Raw genomic sequence first — 27658 nt, forward strand, 5'->3', positions numbered from 1 at the left:
GAGGAAGCACAGTTCCCGCTCAGCCCAGTCAAAACTGTTCGCTGCTCTGGCACCCCAATGGTGGAACAAGCTCCCTCACGACGCCAGGACAGCGGAGTCAATCACCACCTTCTGGAGACACCTGAAACCCCACCTCTTTAAGGAATACCTGGGATAGGATAAAGTAATCCTTCTAACCCCCCCCCCCCCCCCCCTTAAAAGATTTAGATGCACTATTGTAAAGTGGTTGTTCCACTGGATATCATAAGGTGAATGCACCAATTTGTAAGTCGCTCTGGATAAGAGCGTCTGCTAAATGACTTAAATGTAAATGTAAATGTATATCATATCCACTTAGTTATGTTAGGAAGTTTTCCATCTTTATGACCGGCCCTGGTAACTTCACCCCAACTTCTCTGATCCCCAGAACACAGTAACTTAACAACATAAGTGTTTTTCTGACATTTTTGGGAAATTGAAGGGAAAATAAAAAATCCAGCCGTAGCAGAGCTCCAAGTCCCATGGGGACGTCCTCGAGGGCCTGGATGTTCTCCCCATCAAAGGCCAGCGGGATTTCACTCTCATGGTGAAATGGATTTCCACCGATGTGCAGTAAAGGAGTGAAGAGCGGTGAAATCTGTGTCAACAAAAGTAAGAAAAGATTAATACACATACAATTAACAAAGAACATAACAAATGTTCAGCTGTAGTTTTATATAAGCATGCACACCTATGTTTATGAAGAAACAGATGATTGGTGCATAGACATACCTTGTCACGGACATAAAGGCCACTCGGGTCCTCATTGAAGAGGTTGGGCAAGAGCAGAATCGCTGCTGTGGTCTCCAGTCCTAGTAAAGTAAAGCAATGATCTTACTACACTTGCTAATTTTATTACCAAATTCATTAGAGAAAGGGAAGGAATAAGAGCAGATACCTCTTCTGTATTGTCCTTCAGGGACTGTCAAAATAGCAGGATGATGTCCTCACCCCTGCCTCGCCTCTCTACCTCTGATAGTCCTTGAATTATCTTTTTGTCTATATCCATTCCATGGACTTGATTCATTTCTGAGAAGATCTCAAAAGATCATTTGCACACATTTGTATGCTAATAGATTTCAGTTTGTATTGACTGCTATGTAGGTTAAATGTACACTTCAAATGCAGCTGTCCTACAACATATCTGTACCTTCTTCTTGATCCCAATTGCATTGTGTCCATGTTCTGTCCTATAAGAATTTCAAAGGAAGAGAAAATGTGTCAAAGAATAGTCTTACAAGCATTAATATATATATATATATATCTATATATATATACTTTGTAATTTGTAAGTCGCTCTGGATAAGATCGTCTGCTAAATTACGTAATTGTAAATGTACTACATCAATATTTAAAGATAAATGTCATCGACATACAATGTAATGTAAAATAGAAGAACATATTGGAGAAAGCACTAGCCAATACAGTACTGCCATACAGTAACAGTACTGCCATACAGCCCTAATATCACATTTCAAGATATCTTTGTACACAAATTGTTCAATATTTTATCAGGCTGACTTGAAAGATTATATGCAACATTTTGCTGCGTGGCAATACTGTGTTTGGATTCTGAAGGGCATTTATACCAAAGAGGTAGTCTAGACACTGTATTAATACCATTATGCATTTGAATCCCATCTACAGCTACCATCAAGATATTAATTTCCCTCCACAAGGGGGCGGACATGTAACGTTTCCAAAATGGGATAGTATTGTACATGTAACGTTTCCCAAATGGGATAGTATTGTACATGTAACGTTTCCAAAATGGGGTAGTATTGGACATGTAACGTTTTCAAAATGGGATAGTATTGTACATGTAACGTTTCCAAAATAGGATAGTATTGTACATGTAACGTTTCCAAAATGGGATAGTATTGTCCATGTAACGTTTCCAAAATGGTATAGTATTGTACATGTAACGTTTCCAAAATGGGATAGTATTGTACATGTAACGTTTCCAAAATGGTATAGTATTGTACATGTAACGTTTCCAAAATGGGATAGTATTGTACATGTAACGTTTCCAAAATGGGATAGTATTGTACATGTAACGTTTCCAAAATGGGATAGTGTTGTACATGTAACGTTTCCAAAATGGGATAGTATTGTACATGTAACGTTTCCAAAATGGGATAGTATTGTCCATGTAACGTTTCCAAAATGGTATAGTATTGTACATGTAACGTTTCAAAAATGGGATAGTATTGTACATGTAATGTTTCCAAAATGGGATAGTATTGTACATGTAACGTTTCCAAAATGGGATAGTATTGTACATGTAATGTTTCCAAAATGGGATATTATTGTACATGTAACATTTCCAAAATGGGATAGTATTGTACATGTAACGTTTCCAAAATGGTATAGTATTGTACATGTAACGTTTCCAAAATGGGATAGTATTATCCATGTAACGTTTCCAAAATGGGATAGTATTGTACATGTAACGTTATGCCCCCTTGTGAGTTAATAGTATTGCATGCTGTAGCAGGCTATATAAAGAGGAAGACCTCCATTGACGATTCAGTTCGTTGTAACATCTCGTCTGGACAGGTCACCGTCCTTAGTTAGTTAGTTAACGAAGCTAACGTTAGTAGAAGCTGCTGCAGCTCCAATACAGTATGAGGTGAGACGGTGAACTGATGTTGAATTACACCTCTGTTGCTAGGCAGAACTTTAGTCACATGAGTTCTTCCTCACTTGACCTGACCTGACCTCAGCCTAAATTCCTCACTCCTCCCCACCTCACGGCTGTCCTGATGACTTGTTCCAGACTGTGGCCCTTCTCCTCCCCACCTCACGGCTGTCCTGTTGACTTGTTCCAGACTGTGGTCCTTCTCCTCCCCACCTCACGGCTGTCCTGTTGACTTGTTCCAGACTGTGGTCCTTCTCCTCCCCACCTCACGGCTGTCCTGTTGACTTGTTCCAGACTGTGGTCCTTCTCCTCCCCACCTCACGGCTGTCCTGTTGACTTGTTCCAGACTGTGGTCCTTCTCCTCCCCACCTCACGGCTGTCCTGTTGACTTGTTCCAGACTGTGGCCCTTCTCCTCCCCACCTCACGGCTGTCCTGTTGACTTGTTCCAGACTGTGGCCCTTCTCCTCCCCACCTCACGGCTGTCCTGTTGACTTGTTCCAGACTGTGGTCCTTCTCCTCCCCACCTCACGGCTGTCCTGTTGACTTGTTCCAGACTGTGGTCCTTCTCCTCCCCACCTCACGGCTGTCCTGTTGACTTGTTCCAGACTGTGGTCCTTCTCCTCCCCACCTCACGGCTGTCATGTTGACTTGTTCCAGACTGTGGCCCTTCTCCTTCCATAGGATCCCTGATGTCTAACAATAACACATTGTGACAGAATGTAAACGTTCTACATTCCCCTCAAACAGTGACATGAATAAGGATATTTCATATTTTCAAGTTCAGAACCCATCACCTGCTATGTAAAAGAGAGAAGAATGCACAATGGTCAATGCTATCTGGAATCCTTGGGACATCCCTATCCTAAACCCTAACCTTAACCCCTACCTTAACCATTTTAAATGTCAACTTCAACGGGCTAGGGACGTCCCAAGGATGTATCTCTACCTGAAAATACATGATCTAAGTGATTGATAGTTGGTATTCAGCAGTCATAAAGCCTTATTTACTTTAATGAACTACTAAAAATAGTGATTTTGTCAGACAGCAGCTCTACACTTTATTGACTGACTGATCCTTCCATCCCTCCTCAGCCTTCCTCTCCTCTGAAGACCCAGTGAGGGTGGAGCTCAGTCAGAGAGCTGTTGAGGGACTGGTTAGGAAGAACACTTCTACAGCCAGAGAGGTGAGAGGTCACACATGGTTTAGATGGTAAATATTTATGTCCCCTTAGCGGTTCATCACGTCAGCAAAAGGGAATATGTTCCATCATCTATGTTTATTTACATTAGTGCAAATTGTCCACTGATATTGGTGTAATTTCTCACCCCTTTTGGCTGTATGAAAGTTAATTTCCCCTCAGACACACATTTGTTCTTTGATATTATGAAGGTCATTTGTGTCAAATGTACCTTTCCCCACTCATTCACCCCATCTCTTTACATTGCTGATGCATAATCAGTGGCCTGACTGTGTCAAAGGCCCATCCTGGTAGATCTGAACCTAATGCAGCTTGGAGTGATCGGATGACAGAAGTCACATTTAGGTGCCAGGTGTAACTGAGGCCATAGATGCTCCATATCCATTACTTTGAGTGTTTTATATAATATGACTAAATGTGTTTCTGTGTTACAGGGGCAGTCAAGAAATGGAACAGCAAGGCCACAGAACATGACAAAAGCAGAGCTGTGGGAGACCACCTCAAGCCCCTGGTAGAGCCGGGGGTGGTGTTCAGCAGGCTGGAAAGGTGGGAATGATCCATTTGTTTGTTTCAGTTCTCAGTAGTTGAATCCTCTGATGTATTGTTGAGTTCAACATTTTTCATTTTCAACAAATGAACTGGGTTGGTTGAAAAGTGATACTAAACATGCATACCATTTGCACTATTTTGACAGTGGAAGATATATTGAATTTATACTAAGATGGACCAATATGTGTTGCTTTTGCACATATTTGTTCATTGGTTTTGCAAGAGTCTGTTGATTGATCGGTCATTGGGTTAATTTGTTTTACAATATGTTCAAATCAAATCAAGCTTTATTTATACAGCACATGTCAGACATGGATGCAACACAATGGCTTCACAGGAAAAAACTATGAACATAATCAGAAATATTTAGTACACATATGAGGATAAAAAACAATAATAACAACTGAAAAACTAATGAGCATTGTAAGGAAATGCCATTGATTAAAATATCAACAATATGATGCAATATCCAACCCAAAATATAACTTGTGTTTTTTAGGAGGGGCTCTGAAAGACACTATGGGGGTGTCCACTGGAAGTTGACTAGTAACAACAACTGGGACCTAAAAGACACCCACCATGAGACCCACTAAATCTGCCCAAGAAGAGACAAACAAAAGAAAAACCCACACCAAACTTAAAGACAGGAAGTAAACCAAAAAGGTGGAGCAACTAAAGGTGTTGACTCTCCACATGTATCAAGACAACTGGAGCACTGGGCCAGACACTCTTAAATAGAACCTGGACCAGCTCAGGTGAAACACCTTCCCACTAACGAGATGGACAAGCCAGCACAGGTGTAACACATACTGACTAACGAGGTGACACCAATCAGTGCGTCCTACGTGCTAACGAGCTAGACGTGCTAACGAGCTTGACGTGCTAACGAGCTTGACGTGCTAACGAGCTTGACGTGCTAACGAGCTTGACGTGCTAACGAGCTAGACGTGCTAACATCCAACCTCAAAACATAAATGGAAAAACCTCAAAACCAAAGCCTGTAACAACTTCCCCTTTAAGACAACAAATATATCCTATAGTTTGCTTACCAACAACAGAAAACAACTTCCATTTCACATTATAATCAACTACAATGCTTCACCTTCACCAATATAAACATGGTGTCTACTGGCTGTCAACAATTAAAAACAAGAAAAAAACACGTATTTCTAAATAATAATATACAATAGTATTATTTGTTTCTCCTTTTTCTTTCTATAGAATCCTAAAACTCACTAGCTTCTAGAACACTCGTCTTCCTAAATCCCACTAGCTTCTAGAACACTCGTCTTCCTAAAACTCACTAGCTTCTAGAACTCTCGTCTTCCTAAAACTCACTAGCTTCTAGAACTCTCGTCTTCCTAAAACTCACTAGCTTCTAGAACTCTCGTCTTCCTAAATCCCACTAGCTTCTAGAACTCTCGTCTTCCTAAAACTCACTGGCTTCTAGAACTCACTTCTTCCTAAAACTCACTAGCTTCTAGAACACTCGTCCCCTTGGAATGAGCCCAAACAAAACTCATCTCCAATACAGAAAAACGTGCAGTCAAAATACATTGTGATCCATGGCAACGCACTGTCTAAACACAAAACTTTTTAACTGCCCACCCTTGAGACAATCAGCAACCAAGTTGTCCTCACCACTGACATGTCTGATTTCAAGAGGAAACTCCTGCAATATCCATAGTAACTTTCCACCTCACTGCAGAGCTTCTCTCTCTTTTCAGGGTTCACTAGATAGGCATGTTGTTGGATCGGGGCCCAGTCCCCAATGTCATGCTCTAGTACATTTGGGTTGGCACATCTGAGAATGAACCCTGATATTTTAAAAGCAGGGCAACAATGTGAATATAATTGTACCAAAAATTGTCAGTTGGTTGCATGAATAAATATCATCAATAAATCGATTACTAAATCTGATCATGAAATGTAAATATGAAATATTTGGTTGCATAGTCATATTTTCAACGTCTTTTCAATGACATGTTGCTAGATGGGATATCCCCAATGTCAAAACACAGTTTTATCGTGTCCAAATCAATAACCAATATGCAGAAACAGTTTGTGATAAATTGAAAACCTAAACATAAAATGTGCTATATACACAAACATCTGCCACAATAATCATATTACTTGTATTTTTTAAACAAGCTCCTTATAAAACTGTACAAGCACCAAAAATGCTGTTGTTTTGACAAGTAGCAATAAATCACTGATATCGATTAGGGGGGAAATCAGGTTGTACGTGATGTTGAAACTAACAACTAAACAAAACACATGGAAATGGGAGATATATTTTACCTCACAGATTAGAGGACAACCTGCAGAAGACAGTCAGCTACATTTTGGAGTGAAACATTTAAATGTAGGGGTCGCTAAACAAAGGAACACAACATTTATGTCATCACTCATCGATATCATGTTGAAATCAATTTTGTGAGAGGAGGGAGATGAGGTTGCACGTCCTGTTAAACTAACAGCTCAAAATCCACATGGAATCTGGGAGTAATGTGTACATCCCTGGTTAGAGGACAATTTGTAGAAAACAGCTAGCTACATTTTGAAGTGTTGCATTTTGATTCCAGTGGGTCACCAACATGGTAAATGTAAAACTATTTTTGTGTTTGTCACTTTTTGTTAAATCACAAAAATAGTAACTCTTCCATTTCAGAGCCTGGATTTTCCCCCTGAGGCTAATATCCATATCATGTTGAAATCAATAGAACAGGGGACAAACATTTAGGGTTCTACATTGTGACATCATTAAAATACTCCTTCTACAATGTTAAAACATTCTACATTGTGACATTATATCATTGATATCATGAAACAACTCCTTCATGTATTTTCTGATGTTTGATCAGATGTCTTTTATCGGAGTATCTCTTGTTACATTGATCACAGCTATAAGGTTTTTCTCCCGTGTGTCTTCTCTGGTGCATCTTCAGTTCTCCAGATTGAACAAAACTCTTCCCACATTCATCACAGCTATAAGATTTCTCCCCTGTGTGTATTCTCTGGTGTGATATCAGGCTGCTTCGATGAGTAAAACTCTTCCCACATTGATCACAGCTAAAAGATTTCTCTCCTGTGCGTGTTCTCTGGTGTAATTTCAGGCTGGTTGAACGAGTAAAACTCTTCCCACATTCATCACAGCTATAAGATTTCTCTCCTGTGTGTGTTCTTTGGTGTACAATAAGATGGCTAGATGTATCAAAACTCTTCCCACATTGAGTACAGCAATAAGCTTTCTCTACTGTGTGGCTTCTCCGATGAATTTTAATGCCTGATGAGGTGAATCTCTTCCCACAGTCAGAGAGGTTAATTATCTTCCCTGTGGGTCTCTGCAGGTGTTTCTTGAGGTGTTCTGATCTGGAGAGACTCTTCTCTGCCTCGTCAGCATCATGAGGTTGTTGAGGCTCCCCAGAGGATCCACGATAGTCACGTCTCTCTCCTGTGTGAATGACAAAGTCATACAGATGGTTAAAGGCCCACAACAGCAGAAATCCACTGTAAAAGGTCATGCCAACAGCGTAGCCATGATGTTGTACAACAATTGACATCTGTAATGAATGTAATGATTACTTGACATTTGTCTTAAAATGAGCAACAATAGTCATATTTTGTCTTGTTTTCACATTAGTAGTAACATCTAAGATTGGAGGCCCTTTTCTATGTTTGCTGGTGAGAAAAGATTTTTGCTCAGGGGAGTAACCTCCATTACCAGGTTGCTAATGAGTTCATTTCACACTACTTTGGATTATAATTGTCAGGCTCGCTTGAATCTCCTGCTTAATATAATGTTTGTGTCGTCATCGCAAATCAACCGCTTTGTACTTAAAAAACACTTCAACCAGTAAAATGCTCTTTGGCTTTTCCATCAGCCTGACAATGAGGGTTTGTACACTGTTTGCCAAATTGGCCCATAACTTCACCTAACAACAACATAGACCTACTGTAGGACCCATAACTTCACCTAACAATAACATAGACCTACTGTAGGACCCATAACTTCACCTAACAATAACATAGACCTACTGTAGGATCCATAACTTCACCTAACAACAACATAGACCTACTGTAGGACCCATAACTTCACCTAACAATAACATAGACCTACTGTAGGACCCATAACTTCACCTAACAATAACATAGACCTACTGTAGGACCCATAACTACACCTAACAACAAATATAGGAAAATAGCTCTGTGTGTTGAACAATAGCCTATCCATCAAGGAACAGTTCTCTACACATTATGAGCTAAGTATCTCCGTTTCCAAACGGACTAACGAGACCCTACAGTAAATCAAGCAGACAATAACACATTATAAACATCAATTTGTTAGGGATGTTGGATCCAACGTGGAGCACGGCATAACTGTCTTTACCAGAGTAATGAATGAAGAAGCACTTTGGTTGTTGTTGCATGTCGTGATGTTTGTAATTTGACTGTCATTCAGAAAAGTATTTCCTGGATCTTCTGATAGTTGATCATGTGACTGTAACTAAACATCTACAGTATTAAGTATTATGTGTAATTATTGAAGAACTGCGTTAATGACAGTATCCATTTGAGTGTTGTCAATAAAGCTAAGATTAAAAAAAAAAAAAAATGTATTTCACCTTTATTTAACCAGGTAGGCTAGTTGAGAACAAGTTCTCATTTACAACTGCAACCTGGCCAAGATAAAGCAAAGCAGTGCGACAAAAACAACAGAGTTACACGTTGGATAAACAAACGAACAGTCAATAACACAATAGAAAAATCTATATATAGTGTGTGCAAATGGAGTACGGAGGTAAGGCAATAAATAGGCCATAGTAGTGAAGTAATTACAATTTAACACTGGAGTGATAGATGTTCAAGTAGAAATACTGGTGTGCAAAAGAGCAAAAAAACGTAAATAAAAACATGGGGATGAGGTAGGCAGTTGGATGGGCTATTTACAGATGGGCTATTTACAGATGGGCTGTGTACAGCTGCAGCGATCGGTAAGCTGCTCAGATAGCTGATGCTTAAAGTTAGTGAGGGAGATATATGTCTCCAACTTCAGCGATTTTTGCAATTCGTTGCAGTCATTGGCAGCAGAGAACTGGAAGGAAAGGCGGCCAAAGGAGGTGTTGGCTTTGGGGATGACCAGTGAGATATACCTCCTGGAGCGCGTGCTATGGGTGGGTGTTGCTATGGTGACCAGTGAGCTGAGTGAAGTCGGCCTAGCAAAGACTTATAGATGACCTGGAGCCAGTGGGTTTGGCGACGAATATGTATACCAGGTCGATTAGAAAGGCCTGCTCGCAGAAGTGTTCTAGGGAGCATGTGACAGTGATGAGGGGTGGCCGTTTGACCGCAAACCCATAACGGATGCAGGCGATGAGGCAGTGATCGCTGAGATCCTGATTGAAAACAGCAGAGGTGTATTTGGAGGGCAAGTTGGTCAGGATAATATCTATGAGGGTGCCCATGTTTACAGATTTAGGGGTTGTACCTGGTGGGTTCCTTGATAATTTGTGTGAGATTGAGGGCATCTAGCTTGAATTGTAGGACGGCCGGGGTGTTAACCTCACTAGGGTAGGGGGCACTGTTTTCACCTCCGGATGAAAAGCGTGCCAAAGTAAACTTGGTAGATTTGGATAGAAAACACTCTAAAGTTTCCAAAACAATGTCTGTGAGTATAACAGAACTGATATGACAGGCGAAAACCTGAGAAAAATACATCCAGGAAGTGGGATTTGTTGTTGTTGTAGTTTTCCATTGACTGCCTATACAGATTCCATTGACTTAGGTCTCAAATTGCACTTCCTAGGGCTTCCACTAGATGTCAACAGTCTTTAGAAATAGTTTCAGGCTTGCATCCTGAAAAATGAGAGTGTAAGACCACTCTGAATGAGTGGACCATTCAGTATCTCAGAGATTTTTCATGCGCGAGACCGAGAGCGCACCTTTCTTGTTTACCTTTTATATTGACGACGTTATTGTCCGGTTGAAATGTTATATATTATTTAGGCTAAAAACAACCTGAGGATTGATTATAAACATCGTTTGACATGTTTCTACGAACTTTACTGATACTTTTAGGATTTTTCGTCTGGCTGTTGTGATTGCCTTTGAGCCTGTGGATTACTGAACAAAACGCATGAACAAAACGGAGGTTTTTGGATATAAAGAGAGACTTTATCGAACAAAACAAACATTTATTGAGTAAATGGGAGTCTTGTGAGTTGCAACGATATGAAGATCATCAAAAGTAAGTGATTCATTTTATCGCTATTTCTGACTTGTGTAACTCCTCTACTTGGCTGGTAACTGTTACTAATGATTTGTCTGCTGGGCGCTGTTCTCAGATAATCGCATGGTATGCTTTCACGGTAAAGCCTTTTTGAAATCTGACACCGTGGTTTGATTAACAAAAAGTTAATCTTTAAACCGATGTATAACACTTGTATGTTTTATGAATTCTTATAGTGAGTATTTCTGTTTTTGAATTTGGTGCTCTGCAATTTCACTGGATGTTGGCCATGTGGGACGGTAGCGTCCCACACCCCCTAGAGAGGTTAAGCATATCCCAGTTTAGGTCACCTAACAGAACAAACTCTGAAGATAGATGGGGGCCAATCAATTCACATATGGTGTCCAGGGCACTGCTGGGAGCTGAGGGGGGTCAGTGAGACTAACCTAGTCAGGTTATAGTGATGACTGGCTCCCTCCAGTCAGGTTATAGTGATGACTGGCTCCCTCCCTCTAGTCAGGTTATAGTGATGACTGGCTCCCTCCCTCTAGTCAGGTTATACTGATGACTGGCTCCCTCCAGTCAGGTTATAGTGATGACTGGCTCCCTCCCTCTAGTCAGGTTATAGTGATGACTGGCTCCCTCTAGTCAGGTTATAGTGATGACTGGCTCCCTCCCTCTAGTCAGGTTATAGTGATGACTGGCTCCCTCTAGTCAGGTTATAGTGATGACTGGCTCCCTCCCTCTAGTCAGGTTATAATGATGACTGGCTCCCTCCCTCTAGTCAGGTTATAGTGATGACTGGCTCCCTCCCTCTAGTCAGGTTATAGTGATGACTGGCTCCCTCCCTCTAGTCAGGTTATAGTGATGACTGGCTCCCTCCCTCTAGTCAGGTTATAGTGATGACTGGCTCCCTCCCTCTAGTCAGGTTATAGTGATGACTGGCTCCCTCCCTCTAGTCAGGTTATAGTGATGACTGGCTCCCTCTAGTCAGGTTATAGTGATGACTGGCTCCCTCCCTCTAGTCAGGTTATAGTGATGACTGGCTCCCTCCCTCTAGTCAGGTTATAGTGATGACTGGCTCCCTCCCTCTAGTCAGGTTATAGTGATGACTGGCTCCCTCCCTCTAGTCAGGTTATAGTGATGACTGGCTCCCTCTAGTCAGGTTATAGTGATGACTGGCTCCCTCTAGTCAGGTTATAGTGATGACTGGCTCCCTCTAGTCAGGTTATAGTGATGACTGGCTCCCTCCCTCTAGTCAGGTTATAGTGATGACTGGCTCCCTCTAGTCAGGTTATAGTGATGACTGGCTCCTTCCAGTCAGGTTATGTTGACGACTGGCTCCCTCGTCATTTCTGTGTTTTAATTATTTAATGAAATAGCATGCTTAAAGCATCAGACAAGTTCAGTACATATAGTTGATTTTATTAAAACACATGGGGTGATTGGTAGAAAGAACAGATGACTCTTGGTTGACCAAGATGTATTTTAGTTGGGGACAGCACTAGAACATGATTTTGGGGCTCCCGAGTGGCGCAGCGGACACTGCATCTCAGTGCTTGAGGCATCACTACAGACACCCTGGTTCAAATCCAGGCTGTATCACAACCGGCCGTGATTTGGAGTCCCATAGGGCGGCGCACAACTGGCCCAGCGTCGTCAGTCATTGTAAATAAGAATTTTTTCTTAACTGACTTGCCTAGTTAAATAAAGGTTACGTTGAAATAAATTTAAAAAATTGTGTTTTATGACAAACCATTTTTTACAAATCCGGCAAGGCACCAACTTTGAGAAGGTTTCAAACCAATTCATGAATGTAATTGAATCTAGGTATGTCTTGCCTTTAATGTAATGGCATGAAAAAAAATTGGCTGAATTTTATACAATGACTTATCAACAGCTCTAACAATTTGCCCCCCACAGGAAATCTTCACTGGCAGTTATAGAATATACTATATAGCCTAGAAACCTGGTTAAACTATCATTATGACATCCTGGATGAATTCTAGAATATACTATATAGCCTAGAAACCTGGTTAAACTATCATTATGACATCATGGATGAATTCTAGAATATACTATATAGCCTAGAAACCTGGTTAAACTATCATTATGACATCATGGATGAATTCTAGAATATACTATATATCCTAGAAACCTGGTTAAACTATCATTATGACATCATGGATGAATTCTAGAATATACTATATAGCCTAGAAACCTGGTTAAACTATCATTATGACATCATGGATGGCCAGTCTTTGTATTCATAGTGTAGTGAATTCAGGGGGAGGCCCTGAGCTGAACTCAAACCTGGGTCCAGCGACTGTCATGCCAACACCTTATAACTGTTACGCCAAGATGTCTAAACTTCTTGAAGAGGTTGCTAGGTGTTGGGTTACGGTTTCTACAATAGCTTTCTCTATGAATTTGAGTGGTTACACTTCTTCCCCCATTCCTCAGCTGTTTACCAAACCAAGCCTCTGGGCAGCCATTTTGTTGCCATTTAAAAAACCCACACAACCCATCAATCTGCAGTTCAAACAATAACAAAGCTGTAATTCCACCACTGTTTTGGTAATAAGATGATTATGGGGTTGGAGAAATGTAACTACTTTCAAATTCATAGACAGACCTATGGATGCAAGGACTGACCATCCATGATATCAACATTATAGTTTTAACCATGTTGAGGGTATACAGTGTTGATTTACATTTCTTTACTCTAATGTTTAGAACCAAGCTTATTTGGGGATCTGATGGGGTACAACAGTTGAACTAAGCTCATGAGGCATGTGTTATATTCTTCAAGAATCAATGGCTATAAATAAATAATTTAAAAGTCCAAATATGGATGTAGCTATTGGATATTTCTGCTTTAACACCACACATCAGTTCAACAACTGCAGAGTTTGTGCCTCTGTATTTAAGACAGTACTTACTAGTGTTAATCAGGGAACGGTTTCTCAAAACCATCTTATGGCTAAGTTCACCGTTAGAACCATTGGACGCCTTAAGATGCGTTTGGGAAACCGGGCCCAGATGTCCAGTTTCCTCCTCTATCGATGTAACAGTCATCTCCCCCTCTTCCTCTTCATAAACTGCATCCTCCTCTTCTTTTACTGTAACATCCTCCTCCTCTTTCACTCTGAATGCATATTTTTCTTCTTTCACAGTAACGGCCTCACCCTCTACTTCTTGTTTTACTGTGATGTTCTCTTCATTAGCAGGAGAGTAGCTCAGTGACCGCATGGTCGGGGATGTTAGCTAGCTAGGCTAATGCTAACTTAACCAGCCCGCTAGCTGAATAATAACAACAACACCGTAAATATGAAATTAAATCTGATAACTAACTAGACGACAGAAGTGGGTTTAAAACACAGTGGCTAATATACACTAAAGCGTCTAATGAGCTTTATTGGTTCGGCTATTTTGTCTAGCAAGCTACCGAGGTGGCTGAATAGCTGTTGCTGCTGTTGAAAGAAGCGTTCCGTCCACTAGATTATACGTCACACCAACAGCATCGCCTTAAATTCCCACACCGCCATCTGCTGACTGGAGTGGGTAACGCAGTTGAGTAAAACGTTTATTTTATTTTCTGACAAAAAGTTAAAGGGTAGGAAGCGTTCGTTTTTACTCACCCGTGTAACAACACAGTGTGGTTAAAGACTTAGTAACTTAGTTGTAGTCACAATCTGGTTACCTATAAGTACAAAGAGTTATGTTTTTGCGTTGTTACATATTTCTTAAACTTATTTCCGGATATCTTCTAAACTACCCACAATGCACTATGTGCTACAGAGTTTGAGCTAGCTCGGTATCTAGCTCCAGCTTGTAAACGTCAGCCACACCTCATGCTTTCATATACTGTGTGGTTGTGTTATCTAGTGGGAACGCATTAGCACGGTAGACTCTGCTGCCTTGTTGTCAGTAGGGATGTTACTTTTGATACCGGAGCTACGAGGCCTGCGTCCAAATCGATAAGCAGTAAACTTCAAAGCAGTGTACCGATGCCTGTATCACTTTATCAGCAGCACGTCATCAATGACGTCTGAAGCTTCATTTCATCAAACAACCACCTGATTGGTTTGGTATTGGGCTTGTTCGACACTGCAGGCGACTGCAGACTGACTGATCTACAAATCGCCTGTTGCTGCTGTTGAAAGAAGCGTTCCGTCCACTACATTATACGTCACACTAACATCACCTTAAAGCCCCACATGATGTATTGTTACACCATGTAAGATCAGTATAGACCTAGTCTGTTCATTATATACATCTACATGATGTATAGTTACACCATGTAGGAGCAGTATAGACCTAGTCTGTTCATTATATACATCTACATGATGTATTGTTACACCATGTAGGAGCAGTATAGACCTAGTCTGTTCATTATATACATCTACATGATGTATTGTTACACCATGTAGGAGCAGTATAGACCTAGTCTGTTCATTATATACATCTACATGATGTATTGTTAGTCCATGTAGGAGCAGTATAGACCTAGTCTGTTCATTATATACATCTACATGATGTATTGTTACACCATGTAGCAGCAGTATAGACCTAGTCTGTTCATTATATACATCTACATGATGTATTGTTACACCATGTAGGATCAGTATAGACCTAGTCTGTTCATTATATCCATCTACATGATGTATTGTTACACCATGTAGGAGCAGTATAGACCTAGTCTGTTCATTATATACATCTACATGATGTATTGTTACACCATGTAGGAGCAGTATAGACCTAGTCTGTTCATTATATACATCTACATGATGTATTGTTACACCATGTAGGAGCAGTATAGACCTAGTCTGTTCATTATGTATATCTACATGATGTATTGTTACACCATGTAGGAGCAGTATAGACCTAGTCTGTTCATTATATACATCTACATGATGTATAGTTACACCATGTAGGAGCAGTATAGACCTAGTCTGTTCATTATATACATCTACATGATGTATTGTTACACCATGTAGGAGCAGTATAGACCTAGTCTGTTCATTATATACATCTACATGATGTATTGTTACACCATGTAGGAGCAGTATAGACCTAGTCTGTTCATTATATACATCTACATGATGTATTGTTAGTCCATGTAGGAGCAGTATAGACCTAGTCTGTTCATTATATACATCTACATGAAGTATTGTTACACCATGTAGCAGCAGTATAGACCTAGTCTGTTCATTATATACATCTACATGATGTATTGTTACACCATGTAGGATCAGTATAGACCTAGTCTGTTCATTATATCCATCTACATGATGTATTGTTACACCATGTAGGAGCAGTATAGACCTAGTCTGTTCATTATATACATCTACATGATGTATTGTTACACCATGTAGGAGCAGTATAGACCTAGTCTGTTCATTATATACATCTACATGATGTATTGTTACACCATGTAGGAGCAGTATAGACCTAGTCTGTTCATTATGTACATCTACATGATGTATTGTTACACCATGTAGGAGCAGTATAGACCTAGTCTGTTCATTATGTACATCTACATGATGTATTGTTACACCATGTAGGAGCAGTATAGACCTAGTCTGTTCATTATATACATCTACATGATGTATTGTTACACCATGTAGGAGCAGTATAGACCTAGTCTGTTCATTATATACATCTACATGATGTATTGTTACACCATGTAGGAGCAGTATAGACCTAGTCTGTTCATTATGTATAGTTGATGTATAGTTGATGTATATACATCTACATGATGTATTGTTAGTCCATGTAGGAGCAGTATAGACCTAGTCTGTTCATTATATACATCTACATGATGTATTGTTACACCATATAGGAGCAGTATAGACCTAGTCTGTTCATTATATACATCTACATGATGTATTGTTACACCATGTAGGAGCAGTATAGACCTAGTCTGTTCATTATATACATCTACATGATGTATTGTTAGTCCATGTAGGAGCAGTATAGACCTAGTCTGTTCATTATATACATCTACATGATGTATTGTTACACCATGTAGCAGCAGTATAGACCTAGTCTGTTCATTATATACATCTACATGATGTATTGTTACACCATGTAGGATCAGTATAGACCTAGTCTGTTCATTATATCCATCTACATGATGTATTGTTACACCATGTAGGAGCAGTATAGACCTAGTCTGTTCATTATATACATCTACATGATGTATTGTTACACCATGTAGGAGCAGTATAGACCTAGTCTGTTCATTATGTACATCTACATGATGTATTGTTACACCATGTAGGAGCAGTATAGACCTAGTCTGTTCATTATATACATCTACATGATGTATTGTTACACCATGTAGGAGCAGTATAGACCTAGTCTGTTCATTATATACATCTACATGATGTATTGTTACACCATGTAGGAGCAGTATAGACCTAGTCTGTTCATTATATACATCTACATGATGTATTGTTAGTCCATGTAGGAGCAGTATAGACCTAGTCTGTTCATTATATACATCTACATGATGTATTGTTACACCATGTAGCAGCAGTATAGACCTAGTCTGTTCATTATATACATCTACATGATGTATTGCTACACCATGTAGGATCAGTATAGACCTAGTCTGTTCATTATATCCATCTACATGATGTATTGTTACACCATGTAGGAGCAGTATAGACCTAGTCTGTTCATTATATACATCTACATGATGTATTGTTACACCATGTAGGAGCAGTATAGACCTAGTCTGTTCATTATGTATAGTTGATGTATAGTTGATGTATATACATCTACATGATGTATTGTTAGTCCATGTAGGAGCAGTATAGACCTAGTCTGTTCATTATATACATCTACATGATGTATTGTTACACCATGTAGGAGCAGTATAGACCTAGTCTGTTCATTATATACATCTACATGATGTATTGTTACACCATGTAGGAGCAGTATAGACCTAGTCTGTTCATTATATACATCTACATGATGTATTGTTAGTCCATGTAGGAGCAGTATAGACCTAGTCTGTTCATTATATACATCTACATGATGTATTGTTACACCATGTAGCAGCAGTATAGACCTAGTCTGTTCATTATATACATCTACATGATGTATTGTTACACCATGTAGGATCAGTATAGACCTAGTCTGTTCATTATATCCATCTACATGATGTATTGTTACACCATGTAGGAGCAGTATAGACCTAGTCTGTTCATTATATACATCTACATGATGTATTGTTACACCATGTAGGAGCAGTATAGACCTAGTCTGTTCATTATATACATCTACATGATGTATAGTTACACCATGTAGGAGCAGTATAGACCTAGTCTGTTCATTATATACATCTACATGATGTATTGTTACACCATGTAGGAGCAGTATAGACCTAGTCTGTTCATTATATACATCTACATGATGTATTGTTACACCATGTAGGAGCAGTATAGACCTAGTCTGTTCATTATATACATCTACATGATGTATTGTTAGTCCATGTAGGAGCAGTATAGACCTAGTCTGTTCATTATATACATCTACATGAAGTATTGTTACACCATGTAGCAGCAGTATAGACCTAGTCTGTTCATTATATACATCTACATGATGTATTGTTACACCATGTAGGATCAGTATAGACCTAGTCTGTTCATTATATCCATCTACATGATGTATTGTTACACCATGTAGGAGCAGTATAGACCTAGTCTGTTCATTATATACATCTACATGATGTATTGTTACACCATGTAGGAGCAGTATAGACCTAGTCTGTTCATTATATACATCTACATGATGTATTGTTACACCATGTAGGAGCAGTATAGACCTAGTCTGTTCATTATGTACATCTACATGATGTATTGTTACACCATGTAGGAGCAGTATAGACCTAGTCTGTTCATTATGTACATCTACATGATGTATTGTTACACCATGTAGGAGCAGTATAGACCTAGTCTGTTCATTATATACATCTACATGATGTATTGTTACACCATGTAGGAGCAGTATAGACCTAGTCTGTTCATTATATACATCTACATGATGTATTGTTACACCATGTAGGAGCAGTATAGACCTAGTCTGTTCATTATGTATAGTTGATGTATAGTTGATGTATATACATCTACATGATGTATTGTTAGTCCATGTAGGAGCAGTATAGACCTAGTCTGTTCATTATATACATCTACATGATGTATTGTTACACCATATAGGAGCAGTATAGACCTAGTCTGTTCATTATATACATCTACATGATGTATTGTTACACCATGTAGGAGCAGTATAGACCTAGTCTGTTCATTATATACATCTACATGATGTATTGTTAGTCCATGTAGGAGCAGTATAGACCTAGTCTGTTCATTATATACATCTACATGATGTATTGTTACACCATGTAGCAGCAGTATAGACCTAGTCTGTTCATTATATACATCTACATGATGTATTGTTACACCATGTAGGATCAGTATAGACCTAGTCTGTTCATTATATCCATCTACATGATGTATTGTTACACCATGTAGGAGCAGTATAGACCTAGTCTGTTCATTATATACATCTACATGATGTATTGTTACACCATGTAGGAGCAGTATAGACCTAGTCTGTTCATTATGTACATCTACATGATGTATTGTTACACCATGTAGGAGCAGTATAGACCTAGTCTGTTCATTATATACATCTACATGATGTATTGTTACACCATGTAGGAGCAGTATAGACCTAGTCTGTTCATTATATACATCTACATGATGTATTGTTACACCATGTAGGAGCAGTATAGACCTAGTCTGTTCATTATATACATCTACATGATGTATTGTTAGTCCATGTAGGAGCAGTATAGACCTAGTCTGTTCATTATATACATCTACATGATGTATTGTTACACCATGTAGCAGCAGTATAGACCTAGTCTGTTCATTATATACATCTACATGATGTATTGCTACACCATGTAGGATCAGTATAGACCTAGTCTGTTCATTATATCCATCTACATGATGTATTGTTACACCATGTAGGAGCAGTATAGACCTAGTCTGTTCATTATATACATCTACATGATGTATTGTTACACCATGTAGGAGCAGTATAGACCTAGTCTGTTCATTATGTATAGTTGATGTATAGTTGATGTATATACATCTACATGATGTATTGTTAGTCCATGTAGGAGCAGTATAGACCTAGTCTGTTCATTATATACATCTACATGATGTATTGTTACACCATGTAGGAGCAGTATAGACCTAGTCTGTTCATTATATACATCTACATGATGTATTGTTACACCATGTAGGAGCAGTATAGACCTAGTCTGTTCATTATATACATCTACATGATGTATTGTTAGTCCATGTAGGAGCAGTATAGACCTAGTCTGTTCATTATATACATCTACATGATGTATTGTTACACCATGTAGCAGCAGTATAGACCTAGTCTGTTCATTATATACATCTACATGATGTATTGTTACACCATGTAGGATCAGTATAGACCTAGTCTGTTCATTATATCCATCTACATGATGTATTGTTACACCATGTAGGAGCAGTATAGACCTAGTCTGTTCATTATATACATCTACATGATGTATTGTTACACCATGTAGGAGCAGTATAGACCTAGTCTGTTCATTATAGACATCTACATGATGTATTGTTACACCATGTAGCAGCAGTATGGAGGTCAGTGGGGGACAAAATTGTTGACACCCTTGATAAAGATGAGATAAACGACTCTATTAAATAAATAATTAAAATACTGAGCTATATTGTATGTAAAAAATACAGAAATTATATTATTTTATACTAATAGAATTGCTCAGAGAAAGAGATTTAGTTTATCATGTAATTCTCAAAAGGTAGGGGTCTGAATTATTGCCTCCCATGTTTTCAAAACTCCAGCACCCTCCCCTTGGGAGAATAACGACACTGAAATGTTTAATGAGATTAGAGAACACATTGGGTGGGACCTTAGACCCTTCCTCCATACAGAATCTCTCCAGGTCCTTGATTTATTTAGTCTGTCTTATGGACTGCCCTGTTCAATTCAAACCACAGGTTTTCAATGGAGTTCAAGTCCGAAGACTGAGTTGGCCATAGAACATTTTTGATTTTGTGCCCAATTTACAGTTTCTTTGTTTTGCTGGAAGATCCACTTATGGCCAAGTTTCAGCCTCCTAGCAGAGAGATAACCAGGTTTTGGGCTAAAATATCCTGGTAGTGGTTAAAGTTGATTTATTTTATACATTTTTGCTCATCTTTATCAAGGGTATTAATAACTAGGTGCTTATTTTGATATCTTGTTTTTTGACTGAGTCAAATAGGGACATTGATCTGATTAACACCAGTAAATACAGTGAGTACCATCTAATAAAACAGGGACATTGATCTGATTAACACCAGTAAATACAGTGGAGTAGATGTAGAGTTTGTTTTAAATTCTCATAAAAAACGGAATTAATCAAACAGCACTTGTTGCTTTTTGTACGTGTTGATATAATATTAATATTTAATGGAGAGAAAAAAACGTTTCCCTAAACTGCTTTATAATATTATAATTCAATGAAGAATAAAAATAGTTTTCCCTCCTCAACTGCGTTTCCTCCCTCCAGACAGCAGATGGCGATATGTGTCTTTCAGGCGATGTTTCTAGTGTGACGTATAATCTAGTGGACGGAACGCTTCTTCAACAACTGCAGCCACCTCGGTAGCTCGCTAGCCGACAAAGTCGGAACATTCAAGTTCTTTAGACAATTTCGTGGTTTATTTGTCACTTTGCTTTAAACATACTTATGTGGAAACAACTAGCTACCCCATTTAATTTAATATTTACGTTGTAAGTCAACTAGCTGGCTGGTTAAGTTAGCACTAGCCTAGCTAGCTAACATCCCCGACCATGAGTTCACTAAGCTACTCTCCTCCTGCTAAAGAAGAGGTCTGTTGGACGGAGAAAGAAGCTCTCGTGAAAGAGGAGGAGGAGGAGGAGGCTGTTACAATACAAAAACAAGTAGAGGGTGAGGCTGTTACCGTGAAAAAAGAAGAGAAAGACGTTACAGTGAAAGAAGAGGAAGACGCGTTCAGAGTGAAAGAGGAGGAGGATGTTACTGTGAAAGAAAAGGAGGAAGATGCAGTTTTTGGAGTGAAAGATGAAGAGGGGGAGATTACTGTCACATTAGAGGAGCACGAAGAAGAGAAGACTGGAGAACTGATTAACACCAGTAAATACAGTGAGTACTATCTTATAAAACAGGGACATTGATCTGGTTAACTCCAGTAAATACAGTGAGTACTATCTAATAAAACAGGGACATTGATCTGATTAACACCAGTAAATACAGTGAGTACTATCTAATAAAACAGGGACATTGATCTGGTTAACACCAGTAAATACAGTGAGTACTATCTAATAAAACAGGGACATTGATCTGATTAACACCAGTAAATACAGTGAGTACTATCTAATAAAACAGGGACATTGATCTGATTAACACCAGTAAATACAGTGAGTACTATCTAATAAAACAGGGACATTGATCTGATTAACACCAGTAAATACAGTGAGTACTATCTAATAAAACAGGGACATTGATCTGATTAACACCAGTAAATACAGTGAGTACTATCTAATAAAACAGGGACATTGATCTGATTAACACCAGTAAATACAGTGATTACTATCTAATAAAACAGGGACATTGATCTGATTAACACCAGTAAATACAGTGAGTACTATCTTATAAAACAGGGACACAAACTCTGCAGTTGTTGAACTAATGTGTGATTTTTAAAAGGGCATTCTACACTCAAATATGTTTTTGTACTGTATGAATTGTTCATGACGTCCTCCAGGGATTTTTAAACTTTTCCTGTTGAAAAGTGATATATAAATACAGTAAAGTATAAACACACTAATGGGAAACAAATAAATGTTTTGAGTAAAATAGTGTTTTTTTTAACAACTGCAAACTAGAAGGAGTGAATGATGTCATAGTAAGGCCTCCAAGGAGTTGGCTTGATGGGAAGTCGTGATGTCATCCAATAGGAGACTGATCTTCATGTGAATATTCATTATTCTTTTTAAAATCCTTCCTGTTCTGTCAAGTTGGTTGTTGATCATTGCTAGAAAGCCGTTTTCAAGTCTTGCTATAGACTTTCAAGACTATTTAAGTCCAAACTGTAACTAGGCCACTCAGGAACATTCAATGTCATCTTGGTAAGCTCCTCCAGTGTAGATTTGGCCTTGTGGTTTAGGTTATTGTCCTGTTAGGACAGTTTTTTGTATTCAGATCTCTGAAATGCTCTCTAACTACGTAACATTTAGTGTCTCCTTATGTTACGCTGGGAAAACAGTTTTCATGGGAACAGAAATCCTAAATCATTTCAGAGTTTACTAAATCCAATGGTTCTAACCGAGAGTCACCTTAACTTTATTGACAACACCCAAATGGATACTGTCATTAACGCAGTTCTTCAATAATTACACATCATTCTTAATACTGTAGCTGTTTAGTTACAGTCACATGTTCAACTATCATCAGCTGATCCAGGAAATCATTTTCTGAATGACAGTCACATGACAGAAGCCACAACATGCAACAACAACCAAAGTGCTTCTTCATTCATTACTCTGGTAAAGACAGTTATGCCGTTCTCCATGTTGGATCCAACATCCCTAACAAATGGATGTTTATAATGTGTTATTGTCTGGTTGATTTACAGTAGGGTCTCGTTAGTCTGTTTGGACACAGAGATACGCTCCACGTTGGATCCAACATCCCTACTTTGCTCATAATGTGTAGAGAAATGTTCCTTGATGGATAGGCTATTGTTCAACACACAGAGCTATTTTCCTATATTTGTTGTTATGGGCCCTACAGTAGGTCTATGTTGTTGTTAGGTGAAGTTATGGGTCCTACAGTAGGTCTATGTTGTTGTTAGGTGAAGTTATGGGTCCTACAGTAGGTCTATGTTGTTGTTAGGTGAAGTTATGGGTCCTACAGTAGGTCTATGTTGTTGTTAGGTGAAGTTATGGGTCCTACAGTAGGTCTATGTTGTTGTTAGGTGAAGTTATGGGTCCTACAGTAGGTCTATGTTGTTGTTAGGTGAAGTTATGGGTCCTACAGTAGGTCTATGTTGTTGTTAGGTGAAGTTATGGGTCCTACAGTAGGTCTATGTTATTGTTAGGTGAAGTTATGGGTCCAACAGTAGTTCTGTTATTGTTAGGGGAAGTTATGGGTCCTACAGTAGGTCTATGTTATTGTTATGGGTCCTAGAGGACACTATGTATGTCATGCAACAACAACCAAAGTGCTTCTTCGTTCATTACATAGGTATGATTGTTGTTAGGTGAAGTTATGGGCCAATTTGGCAAACAGTGTACAACCCCTCATTGTCAGGCTGATGGAAAAGCCAAAGAGCATTTTACTGGTTGAAGTGTTTTTTAAGTACAAAGCGGTTGATTTGCGATGACGACACAAACATTATATTAAGCAGGAAATTCAAACAAGCCTTACAATTATAATCCAAAGTAGTGTGAAATGAACTCATAAGCAACCTGGTAATGGAGGTTACTCCCCTGAGTTTTCCCCCATTCAGAATACATTGTGAAAAACTAAAATCTTTGCTCACCATTTCAGATATACTACATCCATAACTAGTGGTTTCCTCATTACCAGATATACTACATCCATAACTAGTGGTTTCCTCATTACCAGATATACCACATCCATAACTAGTGGTTTCCTCATTACCAGATATACTACATCCATAACTAGTGGTTTCCTCATTAGCAGATATACTACATCCATAACTAGTGGTTTCCTCATTACCAGATATACTACATCCATAACTAGTGGTTTCCTCATTAGCAGATATACTACATCCATAACTAGTGGTTTCCTCATTACCAGATATACTACATCCATAACTAGTGGTTTCCTCATTACCAGATATACTACATCCATAACTAGTGGTTTCCTCATTAGCAGATATACTACATCCATAACTAGTGGTTTCCTCATTACCAGATATACTACATCCATAACTAGTGGTTTCCTCATTACCAGATATACTACATCCATAACTAGTGGTTTCCTCATTACCAGATATTCTACATCCATAACTAGTGGTTTCCTCATTACTAGATATACTACATCCATAACTAGTGGTTTCCTCATTACCAGATATACTACATCCATAACTAGCGGTTTCCTCATTAGCAGGGAGGAGTTTATGCAATCAAATTGTGTGTGCATCGCCCTCGTGCCGCAATTTTATTAAACACAAAAAGGGGCCTACATTGGATACAAAGAGTTGTCTGGCACACTGCTTCGAGTTTCAACAACATGAATAACTTATTTCTAGCCTACCATCATCGATTTTACTACTAATGTGAAAACAAGACAAAATATGACTATTCTTGCTCATTTTAAGACAATTGTCAAATAATTTTAACATTCATTACAGACGTCAATTGTTGTACAACATCGTGGCTGCGCTGTTGGCAACACTTTTACAGTGGATTACCGCTGTTGTGGGCCTTTAACCATCTGTCTGTCTTTGTTGTTCACACAGGAGAGAGGCGGGACAGTTGTGGATCCTCTGGGGAGTCTCAACAACCTCTTGATGCTGAAGAGGCAGAGAAGAGTCTCTCCAGATCAGAACACCTCAATAAACACCTGCAGAGATCCACAGGGAAAAAATCTCACTGCTGCTCTGACTGTGGGAAGAGATTCACCTCATCAGGCATTAAAATTCATCAGAGAATCCACACAGGAGAGAGACCTTATAGCTGTACTCAATGTGGGAAGGGTTTTGCAGCATCTACCTATCTTACTCTACACCAGAGAATACACACAGGAGAGAAATCTTATAGCTGTGGTCAATGTGGGAAGAGTTTTAGTCAATCTGGCCATCTGACAGTGCACCAGAGAATACACACAGGAGAGAAATCTTATAGCTGTAATCAATGTGGGAAGAGTTTTACTACATCTGGCCAGCTGACTTTACACCAGAGAACGCACACAGGAGAGAAACCTTATAGCTGTGATCAATGTGGGAAGAGTTTTACTAGATCTGACCATCTGACTTTACACCAGAGAACGCACACAGGAGAGAAACCGTATAGCTGTGGTCAATGTGGGAAGGGTTTTGCGGCATCTACCTATCTTACTCTACACCAGAGAATACACACAGGAGAGAAATCTTATAGCTGTGGTCAATGTGGGAAGAGTTTTAGTCAATCTGGCCATCTGACAGTGCACCAGAGAACGCACACAGGAGAGAAATCTTATAGCTGTGATCAATGTGGGAAGAGTTTTACTAGATCTGACCATCTGACTTTACATCAGAGAACGCACACAGGAGAGAAACCGTATAGCTGTGGTCAATGTGGGAAGAGTTTTGTTAAATCTAGCCAGCTGACAGTACACCAGAGAACACACACAGGAGAGAAACTCTATAGCTGTGGTCAGTGTGGGAAGAGTTTTACTGAGTCTGGTGGTCTGACTAAACACCAGAGAACACACACAGGAGAGAAACCTCATACCTGTGACCAGAGATAATCTGATAAAAAAAATCTCTGATCAAATATCAGAAAATACATACATGAAGAAGTTGTTTCATGATATCTATGAATTAATGTCACAATGTAGAAAGTTTTAACATTGTAGTAGGAGTATTTTAATGATGTCACAATGTAGAATCCTAAACGTTTGTCCCCTGTTCTATTGATTTCAACATGATATGGATATTAGCCTCAGGGGGAAAATCCAGGCTCTGAAATGGAAGAGTTACTATTTATGTGATTTAACAAAAAATGACTAACAAAAAAAGAGTTGTGTTACACTTACCACGTTGGTGACCCACTTGAATCAAAATGCAACACTTCAAAATGTAGCTAGCAGCTTTCTACAAGTTGTCCTCTGACCAGGGATGTACACATTACTCCCAGATTCCATGTGGTTTTTCAGCTGTTCGTTTTAACAGGATGTGCAACCTCATGTCCCTCCTCTTGCATAATTGATTTCAACATGATATCGATGAGTGATGACAAATAAGTTCCTTTGTTTAGCGACCCCTACATTTAAATGTATCACTCCAAAATGTAGCTGACTGTCTTCTGCAGGTTGTCCTCTAACCAGTGAGGTAAAATATATCTCCCATTTCCATGTGTTTTTTAGTTGTGTTAGTTTCAACAGCAGTACAACCTGATTTCCCTCCTAATCGATATCAGTGATTTATTGCTACTTGTCAAAACAACAGCGTTTCTGGTGCAGTTTATAAGGTGCTTGTTTTAAAAAAATACAAGTAATATGATTATTGTGGCAGATGTTTGTGTATATAGCACATGTTATGTTTAGGTTTTCAATTCATCCCAAACTGTTTCTGCTTATTGGTTATTGATTTGGACACGTTTAAACTGTGTTTTGACATTGGGGATATCCCACCTAGCAACATGTAATTGAAAAGACGTTGAAAAGAAGACTATGCCAAGTTTTTTCAGTGACTTGAAAACAACTTAATTTCAACTTAGTTGCAGGTAGCCTAGTGGTTAGAGCGTTGGGCCGTCATTGAAAATCAGAATTTGTTCATAACTGACTTATTGACAATTATTGCCTACCGGGGAACAGAGGGTTAACTGCCATGTTCAGGTGCAGAACGACAGATTTACCTTGTCAGCTCGCGATTCAATCCAGCAACCTTTCGGTTACTGTTAAATGAAGGTTAAAATAAAGAAATAAATACACATGGACGCAGTATAATCATTTGGTCTGTAATCAATTTTATTAACAATCCTACATCACTCCAGTATTTCTTCACAACATTCAAGCGTTAATTGTCTTTATTCCACTACTGAAGAATCATGTCTCACATCACCTCATATTTCAAACATTCAGCCTGACAAAATATACGTTTTATTATTCCATGCCTCACCATTAAGTTAATTATTGCCAATACATATTAACCAAGGGGTGTACATTTGATCAC

General features: G+C 38.9%; 1 protein-coding gene across 1 annotated transcript in view; it reads left to right on the top strand.

Annotated features, from left to right (window-relative positions):
• Positions 1–27422, top strand: part of LOC145866970 (uncharacterized) — a 61464-nt gene extending 34042 nt beyond the window's left edge. The window contains exon 2 of the mRNA XM_082971024.1: positions 25244–27422. Within this exon, the coding sequence (XP_082827150.1) occupies positions 25244–26232 (989 nt within the window). The 3' untranslated portion in view covers positions 26233–27422. The remainder of the gene's footprint in view (positions 1–25243) is intronic.
• The last annotated feature ends 236 nt before the right edge of the window (positions 27423–27658 follow it).

The sequence above is a fragment of the Salmo salar genome, unplaced genomic scaffold (assembly GCF_965601325.2).
Source record: "Salmo salar unplaced genomic scaffold, fSalSal1 ptg000152l, whole genome shotgun sequence".
NCBI lineage: Eukaryota > Metazoa > Chordata > Actinopteri > Salmoniformes > Salmonidae > Salmo > Salmo salar.